The sequence below is a fragment of the Planococcus citri genome, chromosome 3, assembly GCF_950023065.1.
Source record: "Planococcus citri chromosome 3, ihPlaCitr1.1, whole genome shotgun sequence".
Classification (NCBI taxonomy): Eukaryota; Metazoa; Arthropoda; class Insecta; order Hemiptera; family Pseudococcidae; genus Planococcus; species Planococcus citri.
In genome coordinates, this window is record NC_088679.1 from 53,004,482 (window position 1) to 53,017,228 (window position 12,747).

A 12,747-nucleotide genomic window follows, 5' to 3' on the forward strand; every position below is an offset into this window, starting at 1 on the left:
CCAAACCATTTATGTAAAAATAAATGTACCTATAAAATTCGTTCACTAAACCAGGACAGGTCCGGCTAATCTGTCGATACCATAACAATGTTACCTGTAGTATCATCAAACTGTATAAGAACCATAAAAATATCGCAAAAATGGCGATGAATAATTCATGTCGATGAAGATACACCTATAAGGTACCTACCTTACCTATAGCTACTATATAGCTGAATTGACGAAACAATCGTCGATATAACGATAACGCGCCGGTTCAAATTCCAATTTTGGAATAAGAGCTCTAAAAATGGGATAATTCAAAGTCATAACAATTCCGCATTAAAAATACTGGTTTGGAAAATATTCAACTCGCATGCAGAACGATTTGCAATGGTACATCTTGTACTGCTCTCGTAGGTACACGATGGCATTTCTCGTTTGCTAATTAATTTCCCTTTTAAAGATGGTATCGCGTAAATGACATTAAAAACAAACACCCTTTGGACGAGAAATCATGCTCTGTACAAATTTCAAATACGTTCACCTCATCGCAACCTACCGCGCCGTTATGCAACGACGAAGATGATTATTTAATGCGAATATGCAATTTTAAACGATCGACTCTTGAATAATGCGATGTGTATTTTGTATTAATCGGCGCGTTAATAGCCAAAACGTCCATCAAGTTCTAGGAAACGGATAATTTTGCTTTAGCGTTAAAACGACGAGCCATCGCGATCGCCTCGAGAAGGGAGAAGAAAGTCTGAGTGATAGTAACACATGGAAAAGTCACTGTTGGGTCAGTATGGTCCAGTTCGAACGCCAACATTTTTATTAGTACCATATCGTCGACCACTCGCGACCAGTTATCCGCACTTTTACACGTGCATCTGTGTTCGCGCGTTAAGCTTACGCACGCTCTCTTAAAATGTCATTTTCGGTGTTTAAAAAAAAGAAGATAATTTTTATATTCTCAAATGCGCTCTAAGACTTCGTTTTTTATATTAATTTATTTCTATTATTTAGTGCGCGTGTTTGGTGTTGTGTTGTGTTAGTGCATTTCTTAAATTATTAGTCACCATGGAATTTTATACGGAATTTTTTTATATGGTGAGTACTATGACCTGGTGTTTTAATTTTTTAGATAGAATTGATTGATTCGTGCTTAATTGGAGTATTTTTTAAGAAGAAATTTTCTAAAGCCAACGAATTGATAGATGAAAAACATATACTGAAACATTTTCATTATTATTTGGTGAACTGAAAATCAAACTTGAAATTAAAATTCGAAATTCGAGCAGAAGAAAAAATTTGAGGTGAAATTGCTACTAGAAATTGTTACAGAGGGCCAGTCATCACATAACATATTCTGTTCACATATCCACCCAAAAGGGTAAGTAGGTACCTAACCTTCCCTATCACACATTCAGTTCTTATGAAATATGACACTTCGGTAATCGAAGAGGAAACTATAAAAATTATGAAAAATGGAATTTGTTTGTGTGGTTTTTGGCATAATTTTTCAGACTAAAAAATTGGATTGATGGCATAAGCTTAAAGCACTCTGTTTCAAAATTTGAATGAAAAGAAAAATGTTAACATATCAGTATCTTTAGCTCCTTCAATTTCAAATGGGCAGTATCGTCTGAGAACCTCCAGAGGTTATTTCAAAAATTATAGCTAAAATGTATCTTGATACTTGACGGAATATCTAATTTCAAACATTTTGAAAAACTTGGGAAATTTTTTTCATCATTTTTCTGAAAACTGAGTTTTATTTAAGGCTCTTTCAATTTTAGAAATTGGTCATTATGTAAGATTTTTTTTTCTCTTTTCTCAAATAGTTACACTAGAAATGATATTTCGTCAATTTTGACTCTCTTCTCGCCTCAATTTTCAAAACAGAGACTATTTTCAGAAAAACTTCTTGTGTTTAAAAATTTTTCTTTTCCTACTCTCGTACCTCTACCTACTGATTATGTAAACTAATAAAGGTCGTCTCGAACGGCGTCTGGCATTTATTGGTGAGATTCTCTCGACGAAAGAAAGCGAAATAAAAATTAAATTTGTCAAATTTTTCTCAAACTTGGGGCTCGAATTCCAATATAAATTTTTACGAACTTATTCTATGGTTTGAATTTGAAAATCTAAACTGACATTCAATTTATGGTTTCATAAAAAGCCCTCACTCAACTTAAGATTTTTTGAAAGTTTTTAATAACAATTTGATGTTATCATCAGTATTTTCATCAAAATCTCTTCCCCTCTCTCCCGCGTCAATGTCTGTGAGCTCAATTTGCGAATGAATGAAAATGAAATGGTATGCTTCCTAGGTGGAATTATTGCGGAAAACGTTGGCATATACGGTTGCGTAATTGTCACGCATTCGTAGTGCGGGCATTTCACAGATTAACCAATTTCTATAATAGTAGTGCACGTTCTTTCAATTATCTAGGATCCAGTACTATATGGATGAGATAAAACGTGTACATATGTACTTCTACCTGCCCACCTGTCTGGTACTTTCCTGTACGATTTTTATTATTTTTATATAGCGAAATTAAACGCTGGTTGCGAATTTATATAGGTATTGAGTAATGATTATTAATTTGACGCATTAAGTAAATGAATTACTGGTTTTTAATATTTTCATAATTTGTACACGAAGACGCGTATATATAATAAATCGTAATGGATTGATAAGTGTGTAACTTTCCATATGTTACGCCGTTTAATCATATGTATGAATCGTTTTACACTTATGTACCTATATAGGATAGGTAGGTAGGTAGGGTATCACATTTCATGCACCCATTCGGTCTTGTTTACTCGGTAATGTCTTTGTTTTATTGTTATTATATTGTGCCAAAGTATACGGAATTAGGTAAACATGGCGAAAATACATCAGAGACGTCTGTCTGTCTAATGTCTACGAGCTATTGTAGTGTGATGATGAACCACCATCACACGAACTAGATCATTAATAAATGCCCTCGCTTAATAAACGTTTTAACGAAGTTTATGTCGAAGCAGCGATGAAATTCGTGATAAGCCTATTATACATTTTCATACAATTTAAAACTCACTACAACGTGTGTATGCTCCTCTTGTATTCATGTACCATATAAGAAGTCATGAACCAAGACTATGGCGAAAAAAATGTTTTACAGTGGTTCCTCGCTGCGGTCTCGAAACGAATAATATTTTTGAAAAATAGAAAAAAACCACTCAGAAATATTAGCCTAACTCGTTTTAGAATAGAAAGAAAACTGATGACAATTATAAATTTTTTGCCGATTAAAATCTCTAGCTAAATAATACTTGGCATTGTTTTTATTAAGTATTTTATTTCTTTTGAAGTGAACAAGAAAAATGGGAGAAATTGTGGGAATCTGTTGCAACGTAATTATTCACGGATCTTAGACTGAATAATTATAAAAGATCTGTTTATTATTTAATACATAATGAAATGAACAATAAACATAGGTGGATTTTTAATTACGTGTTGGTCATCGCATCGCATCGCATATGCGGGGAACCATTTTGAGAAACTTTTTAGCCGGCGAGATGATTTTATTTTACGAATATTTTGATACTCATTTGCAAATTATTAATGTATTATTAATCATCATCAACGTTAATTATTCAACTTTTTTTCATACCATTTCTTTTCGTCGACTACATTGTAATAATGAAAGTACGTACGCTGCTGTTAACATTCGTATCATGTTTCGCACCTTAGATAATTTAACAATATTAAAAAATTTATGGCATCTGGTGGGATATCTACTTGATATATTTTGTAATTTTGCAGCATATAAAAATTATACGTAGGTATTCCGCGACCGCGGTGAAAAGTTATGTAATTGAGAATATATTCGTTTCTTTTATACGTACATACGAGTAGTATTTTTTTGCATCTTTTTTCGTGTAAGTTACTCTAGATAGTACACCAGTGCCTACTTATGTGGGTATTATGTAAATCTGAAAAAATGACAATATGTTACAGGCAGTGGCTGACGGCTATCATCAAAATTTAATCGACACGTGTGAAAAAATGAACTATCGAAGAGTTCTTGAAAATTTTAAAGCAGCTATGGGTTGTAGATAGGAAAAAAAATTGTCTATGATCCACATCTTTACCGAGGTCGTTAAAATTGAAAGTTCTCAATATGTAAATAGGCACCTACGTTGAACTGGATACGTATCTACAATAATTATGCATGCATAATATACGGTATAAAAATTACAGAGTGAAAATTAAAAAGTTTTACTTTGTAGAGTCGTTCGCCTCTTGTAATTTTAATAAAATAATTTCTCCAACATTTTGGCTCGAAATTGCAACGAGAAAATTGCAACAAGCGTCACTAAACAGCGTGCATTTGTTGCACAATACGAAAAATTAACTTGTAAACTTGACATGACGAGATAATGTGAATGAAGTTGCATACTCAATGCCTGGTTTTAGACAGTTGGAACTTGGAAGTAGAAAAAATTCACGAATTATTTGCTGTCGTTGAGGTTTTTGCGGAGTGAAAATGTTGGTAAAATGACGCAGAGAAAATATTTTCATAAATTGTATATCAATTCACAAAGCATAGCAGAATACTTTGAAATTTTTAAATTTTGATAAATGCAGGAAAAAACCATTACTTAGAACTAGAGATTATTTGGGGCTTTCAAGCTTCAAAATTTATTTACAAAATAAAAAATCAGAATGAATTTTTAAAAATTGGATTCAAGATTTTATTGCATTTTTTTATACTGGGCGTGTGTAATTGTCATGATTTTTACGCCTAGTTTCGAGCGGTTAGTCTAGATTTGGTTCGACCCTTTGAAATAAATTACAGTTTATCAAATCATGAGCAATTATAGCTGAAATTGGTTTTTAAAAACGACTTCTGAGCTCATTTCAAACTCTTACGAAGTAATTTGACCATTTCAAATTACCCTTGGATCACCAACGAGATATTCATATTTTTCAAGTCTTCAATATTTTGTCAGAAATTATTCAAAATCAACTTGAGCAACCGTTATAGTTTAGTTGAGATTTATTTCGAAATGAATAATAGAATGAAATATGTGACATTTGAAAAAATTGCAGGCAATGATAATAGCGATTACAAAAATCGGAGAACCACCGTTTATTTCATTGTTTAAAGTCATTATTATGGTTCACTTTTGATAATCTTTTTTTAAGGGGGGGGGGGAGCTGGATCAAGACTTGACAAAATTATGGTATGTAGTAGGCTGAAACTTTGTTTGTATTAAGTTTTCAATCTCCAAACTGTTTTAGAATCTTCGGTGGATTTTAAAATTTTAAAAATTTTAAAAATTGTTAGAAAAATTCGAAAAAATGACATGAACTGATTTTTTAAATCACAAAATTTCAAACCCTAGTTCGATCAACTCAAATCACGTTCAAAGTTGAAATTAGGTTTATACCTTATTTTCGACCTCTTTAATAAATTGATCAGTGATTTTTTAAAATTATTCTGAGCTTCCAACAGATTTATGGATTCATTAGGTATTATGAAAAGTAATCATCGCTGGGAATTTGAACCAGGACAATTTTTAAAATTTGCGCATAAATTTAATCGATTGAAAAGATCACGAAGACTATTTATCCGAGTTTTCAGGTGCCAAATTTCATTTTGACCATTTTCTGAGCTTCTACCAATCAATTAGGGGCAGAGAGTAAAAAATATCAGCTTTTACATAAATTTTATTAGATTGACTAATCTCTTTAAAAAATGAATTAAATTTCAATTTTTTAAAAATTCATTAAAAATTGAAAAATGAAATTTTGTACACGAAATCTGGCTTGAGGTGTATTTTTGAATGATCTTTCAATTGGTCATGTGCACAATTGAAAATTTTTCCGCCAAATGAGATGGGTACCTACTACTGTACCTACCTATCTTATTAGATAGGTAATATTTGGTAAAAGTTGACAAATTGGGCTAAATTTTTGCGAATCTCACAGTGAATGCTAATATTTTGTCTACAAGATTGATTAAAACTACATAAACAATGAATTTTGATGGGCTTGCACGTAGATACTAAAATAAATTTTTTGACCATTTGCCCAAGATATTTTCTTACAATTCGTTCAATTTTCTTCATTCTTGCTCAATATTTTCATATGCTGATAAATTAAAAATTTTAAAATTCAAGTGCCCAGTTAGTTTTGCTTCGCTGATAATCAATTTAGAATCGAAACCATTGGCTATTTTTTCAGTTTTTTGTTCTCTTATTATTTAAATCTTATCTACATGGTATTTTAGAGGTGTACATTTCATCAATTATTTATCGTTCTTGTCTTCCTCCTGGAACAAAACAATATAAGATTAGGATTTAATTTTTTATTTATTTTTTAAATTTTAATTTTTAATAAAAAATTACAACCTGGTACTGAAGTCCATGAAGTCATGCAAACTATATCTGTGCAATAATTTAGCACTATTCTTCTTTGTCTTCCTTCTGGAACAAAAAAGTATTAAGTTTAGAAAATAAGTTTGAAACTAAGTTTTATCTTATAAAAAATTAATTTGAATCTGTTAATTATAATTACCCACCGGCTTTCCATCTTGATAAGTTTCGAACTTCTGAAACGAAAAATTGACAGACAAAAAATTCGAAAAAAATTTCAATTTGTTTGAGTTTTTCAATTTTTTAAACTCTCATCCTGACATGATTTTTCGGATTCGTAAATGTTTCGTCATTTTCAAAATGTTTTATTTTCCACAAGATATAACCTATTTTTTTTGACTTAGGAATTTTTGGTTTTTCTTAATCAATGTCACGAACGGGCGAAAGAAAAGGGGAAAAAATCATTTCATTAATTTTGCTACCTTGTAATCAATTTTTAATTTTTGAATAGGATTTTATCCATTTGAAAAAAAAATACATGTCCAAATTCGAGAATTTGTTTATTATAGTTGGCTTACATAAGGGGAATACATTTTTGAATTCATCTCCACAAAAATTTTGAATCGACTACAACTTTTGGAAGTCTACGGACATAAATGTGAGCCTACAACGCGATGAGTATGCAACATATTTGAAATACATGCGTACATGTTTGCGTGCACGTACATAACTAGCAGAGTCAAAGCAATTCATATTGTCAAGTTTTATTCACTTCGTACGTAGTGAAAAGTATTTTTCCAAAAAATTATCAATTTAGATTGAAATTCTCTTTTTTGTTTTATTATATTCGAAAATTGGTTTCAAGTAGACCCACATAAACTTCACTTTAAATTTATGTATTTTTCTTTCGATAAAAACTTACAAGAATCTTAAAGGATCCAAAAATCAAAAACCATTATAAAAAATCAATTGTATGTATTTAGCTTTTGAAAATTCTCCAATGCTCATGTATATAAATTTCGTAACTATCCAAGATATACACTGTTGTAAGACCATCACGAGCGACTTTAACGAGATGAAATAATAAAAAAAATCTTTTTTTTGTATGCTTACAGGTTTTAGTATTATTTGTGGCTACAAGCGATGTTCTTTGTGAGAAAAACACGACTGACGAACGCGTGAAGCGAAACAACAACGAATTCCACGCACACCCTGTACAAAGCAGAAAAGCAAACGATGTGAAAGCATTTTCGCCGCCATCGCTCAATAAATTACAACCACCTAGTCCAACTAGTCAAGTTAGGCCTCATACACGTTCGAAACCAATTCATGTTCCTCCTTACGCAGTGAAAATGGAACCTTTGGTGCAGTACTCCCAGAGAGATCCGCTCTATCACGATAAAGAAGTACAATTCAATATCACCTCGATTAGTGAAAAACACTCCAAAGAGGATACGTTCGCAGAGTCGACGAATAATTTTGTCGATTACTCTCCTCATTATGGTACGCCTAATTTCGATCACGGGTATCCTCCACATCATTATTACAAAGAACCAGAACCGATAATTGAAATTATCATCAAAGAATCAAACGAATCGTTACCAGCGCCACCACCGGTGACCACATTACCAACGCCTAAACCATCGAAAGAACCTATTCAAGTGTTCTACGTGAAATACAAGAAAAATCCCACAGCTCAGTATGGTAAAGATGAGGTCATCTATGAAGAACCTATTCCCGCGTTGACTCCTGTTTCTACAGATATTGTAGAAAGCCATCCAACGGAGGCAACCTATCCTACAGCGCCATACACGAACCCTCCCCCACCAAGTACCACCCTAAGGACCATTATAAGACCGGATTCGGAAATTTACCACGGTACCGGATTAAAAGTGACATTTGGTAAACACGATGAAGGAATTTCCAGTTACGAGCACAGATCGATCGAAGCTCAGAAACGAGATTCCATTGATACACCAGAAACCTCAGATTTCAAGCCATCCAGTGTAGATCCTGAGCCACCTCAAACACCAACTAAACATTTACTCGAACAGAGGCAAAGTCAAAATGATTTTGTGAGATTTGTGAACAGTAATCCTGAACCACCTCAAAGTCATTCTCAACCAAGGCCCAATTCTCCTCATAATATTGGTTTACCTTTGCAATTCGAAGATGGATCTTATGAAAAACCTCCGCCACCAACTTTCAACACAAATGCTAATCATCCTCAGCAAAGGAACGTCTTCCCTTCACAAATACCATTCCGTCCTCAGCATACCATAAACTTCCCAACACAGAATAATGAATTTACTCCATTCCAACATCCGGGAAATAATCTTCAAAATACCAAACAACATTCGGAATTGAGTCAACCTCCGTTCCAACATAATGCTAATGGCAAACCATCTCCTCAGAATCCAGAATTCACTCCCGAAGTTCGTCAAACTCATTTCCAGCATCCGATCAATGTCCCTCAAGCTAAAGTATATCCGCGTATTACTCATACTCAAGCCATCTTACCCCAAACACCATTCTCTCAAGGCTCTCCTTTCGCTCCTCAATTCCCTGGTCAAGAGTCATCATTTGGTGGAAACAAACATGGCTTTTCAGCTTCCAATGATGTGACTCGTTTACAGCTTCAAAAGCAAAACGACCCAAATAAGCATAATTCGGCAATCCCATTCAGTTCACAAATTCAACACCATCAACAAATACCATTCAGAGGCGATTTCTCTCAATTCCAAAATCAAAAAATCCAATTCCAACAACCGTTGCTGCACCAAACACCTCTACATTTGCAGCAACAACCTCAACATTTACAACCCCAACCACAACATACACAACTTCAGCAACAACACATTCAACCTCAACCACAGCCTCAACACTCGCAATCTCAGCAACAGCACATTCAACCTCAATCACAACATACTCAATTGCAACCACAACTAGCCCAACCCCAGGCACAACACAGCTCTTTGCAGCAGCAGCAACAACAGCAGCAGCAGCAACAGCACGCTCAACTATCACAACACACCCATCTTCAACCTCAACACATCCAGTTCCAACAGCAACATGCTCAGCTTCAATTACAACACTCTCCAGCCCAATCTCAACACCCTCAAAGTCACTCTCATCAAAATCAATCACCACCATCCCATCAACCCCTATCACTCCCACCTTCATATGCTCAAGAAAAACCTTTAATCGATCGACCAAAATACTACGATAAACAGAAGCCTCAAACTAATCAAAAACCAGTTCTACAACGAAAACCTCTCGATAGTGAAAAATACCAAACATTAGATTATCTGAACCAGTTGCAAACGGAGAAACCTTTCTCACAAAGGAAACCTATCGACAGTGAAAAATTCCAATCTCAAGATTACCTCAACCAGTTGCAAACTGAGAAACCTCTTCTGCAACGAAAACCTATCGATACTGAGAAATTCCAACTGCAAGATTATTTCAACCAGTTCCAAACTGAAAGAACAGAAAGCAAACCTCAACAATCTGTTGCACAACCAAACTATAAAGAAGTAGTATCTGCAAATAGACCAAGACAGCCTCAAAAATCAACTCAAACCCAGCAAAGTACCAAGAACAAAAACGAATCTCCTCAATTCCAAGATGGTCAAATATATCAATCGATATCTCAATCTGAAGAACATCAAATTTTAAATCAAATCGAACAATACAATTCTAATACACAACAGAAACCAACTCAAAATCAAAACATTCAATACATAAGCTCTCCTCAGGAAACTTTCAATTTCAACAAACCACCAAAACAATCATTCGAACAATTCACTGTGTACACGACTCCAAAACCAGCGACAAAAAAAGAAAAGGCAAATGTTACCTATACAGTTGTAACAAAACCAACAGTCAATAAAAAAGAGAAAAATGATACGAAAAATCTACCAGCTGCATTGGCAGCATTACCAGCCGAAGTACCAGATGATTTAAGGGAGCAACTATTATCATCTGGTATTTTAAGTAATGCTGATATTCAAATTTTAGATTACGATAAAGTCGGAGATATTCCAATTGAGAGTTTACCTCCAGAAGCATTGGAAAACTTATACGGAGCCGGTAGCGCTCCTGTGCCATCTTTCGCATTTCCAAATACAACTAAATCTGTGGAGATGAAAGTTGTAAGGTATAATTCTACTGATCCAAATATTCAGTCCTCGTATGTGCAAGAGGATTCGACTGAAGTTGATCCAGTAGTGTTGAACGATTCTTCGTATAATCGTTACTTACCACTGAAAGTTAAAGGATCTCAATTTCCTATACCAGATAGTCCATTACTAAAAAATAAGAAAATAACGAGCGTTGTTGTGCTGGCGCCAGTTGACTATGATTACGTTCAACAACAAGAACAAAGAAAGGGTAAAAGTGTTCCTCAAGTACATGGTGTTCGTTTCATTTCAGGAGAGAGTCTGAGAACGTTGGTGAAAAGTCCAACGACAGATAACTTCTTGAATTGGATTGAAAAAGAGAAGGAAACTCCACCTCATAAACAGTCTGTCATCCTATTAGTAACCAAGTGAGTTCATATTTTCATTCAATACCTACTTTACTTACTGTCTCATATGCATATTGCATATCCCTCCCTACATCATCCATGGTGTCAACTGTACCCAAGTTCTTCTACGTAGTTGGCAGGGACCTAATTCTTTATTTCTCGATCAATATCTATGATGTTAGTATTTTATAATTTTCAAAATCACTATTGTTGCTTCAAAAACATCTTTCTTAACTTAGCCTCTGATCTGCTCCTTATAATTCAGATGTATGCAAATATATCAACATAGTTATTTATCTACGAGTATATTTTTAAAAATATGTGAAATTTCATAGTAATCGTTGCTAACCACGCTAACTAATTTTTAATTTTTAATTTTAGTTCAACTAACGATGACCCAACGGAGAGAACTGATAAAGAAATCTTCATGTACGATATTCCTACCGGCGAAATTAGTAAATTAGAAGGAGAACTGAGTTCAGCATTTGTAAATGTAGCAGAATCAAACGCAGAAAGTGAAGATTTAGATAATCTTTCAGAAAACTCAGACGGAAGTACCCCTGTTTCCAAAATGACGTCTATTCCAGTATATGGAACAATGTCAGAACAATTTAAAACAAAATCAAGACCATCTTCGTAATGAGCTAGTTGATTTTTTTTCTTTTTCTTTTTTTTTCCTTGTAAAAATGTATAGAAAATTACCTTTCTCCATGTGATAATTTCTTGTAAATATGATTTTTTTTATCCTAACTATTTGAAATGCCTATTTAAGTTGAATTTTTACAGTATGTATTATTTGTCGTAATTGTTTAAATTGTGATTCGCAGTTCGAATGTCATTACAAAAAAAAAATGATATTTGTTGCAATTGTATGTTTTAATTTATAATTTTAGGAGTTGAATAAATTTTGCAAGTTCAAGAATTGGAAAAAATACCGGACTTGAGATATTTATTTATATAATTTTTTTTCCTTAAAAATTGATAGGTACCTACCTATAGGTGTATCAAAATATTTTCTTGAGGTGAGAAAATTTTTTACTGTTTTTACTTATACCTACACAACAACATACCAGCTACCAACATGTATTGTATGGCCTAAGTACTACATACATATACAGGCATTTGTTCTATTTTTTATTTTTATTAAATTAAAATAAGAGTAAGACTGTATTTTTTTTTTTTACTCTAAATGAAAAAATATTCACATGTGACATGTACCAGAGGCGAATCTCAAATTTTATGTTAAATTTTGAATTATTATTTTTTTACATGAAACAACGATTACAAAAAATTAGATTGTGTGTTTGTTTTTTTGTTTTGAATTTCAGCCAATGAAAATGCACGATCTTCATACTCAAAATGCTGTCAAAAATTGTTTTGTACTTACCCATTGAGTGGTGGTTGATTAAACTAAAAAATATTTGTTGACAAAAATTGCTTTGGATTCAACTTTATAAATAAAAGGCAGAAAACTTAAGGTGTAAAAGTGAGCAATTGCAGTTGTGAAAAAAAATGCCACTTGAATCTGCCCAAGAAGTCGCCACTGGTAGGCAAACATGAAATTTCAATGTTTTAGTGACTTCTTGGTGACTGATGCACCAAAACTCACAATCATTCACGAAAAGTCACCAGGTTCAAAATCGATCACAAATACGAGCATTGCTAGATGAGTCTGTCGCCAGAAGTCACCAGATGGCCAAATATGAATTTTCTATGTTTTGATGTATTCTTGATGACCGATTCACCAGAGCTCACCAAGATTACCCAAAAATTACCAAGTTCAAAATCGATCACAAATGCGATCACTGCTTGGTGAATCTGTTACCAAGGAGTCTCCATTCACCAAGAAGTCACCAGACATTCGA

The 12,747-nt window shown here is 33.5% G+C and overlaps 1 protein-coding gene across 1 annotated transcript; it reads left to right on the forward strand.

Annotated features, from left to right (window-relative positions):
* Positions 1–779: 779 nt before the first annotated feature.
* LOC135840428 (putative mediator of RNA polymerase II transcription subunit 12) lies at positions 780–12,183 on the forward strand. The gene is made up of 3 exons (XM_065356960.1): positions 780–1,092; positions 7,470–10,903; positions 11,264–12,183. The coding sequence occupies exons 1-3, from the start codon at positions 1,063–1,065 to the stop codon at positions 11,520–11,522; spliced, it is 3,723 nt and encodes a 1,240-aa protein (XP_065213032.1). The 5' UTR covers positions 780–1,062; the 3' UTR covers positions 11,523–12,183.
* Positions 12,184–12,747: the final 564 nt, after the last annotated feature.

Coding starts and splice junctions, on each gene's coding strand:
- LOC135840428 (XM_065356960.1), top strand. CDS start 1,063: ATGGAATTTTATACGGAATTTTTTTATATG. Junction 1,093..7,469: donor ATACGGAATTTTTTTATATG/GTGAGTACTATG, acceptor GTATGCTTACAG/GTTTTAGTATTATTTGTGGC. Junction 10,904..11,263: donor GTCATCCTATTAGTAACCAA/GTGAGTTCATAT, acceptor TTTTAATTTTAG/TTCAACTAACGATGACCCAA.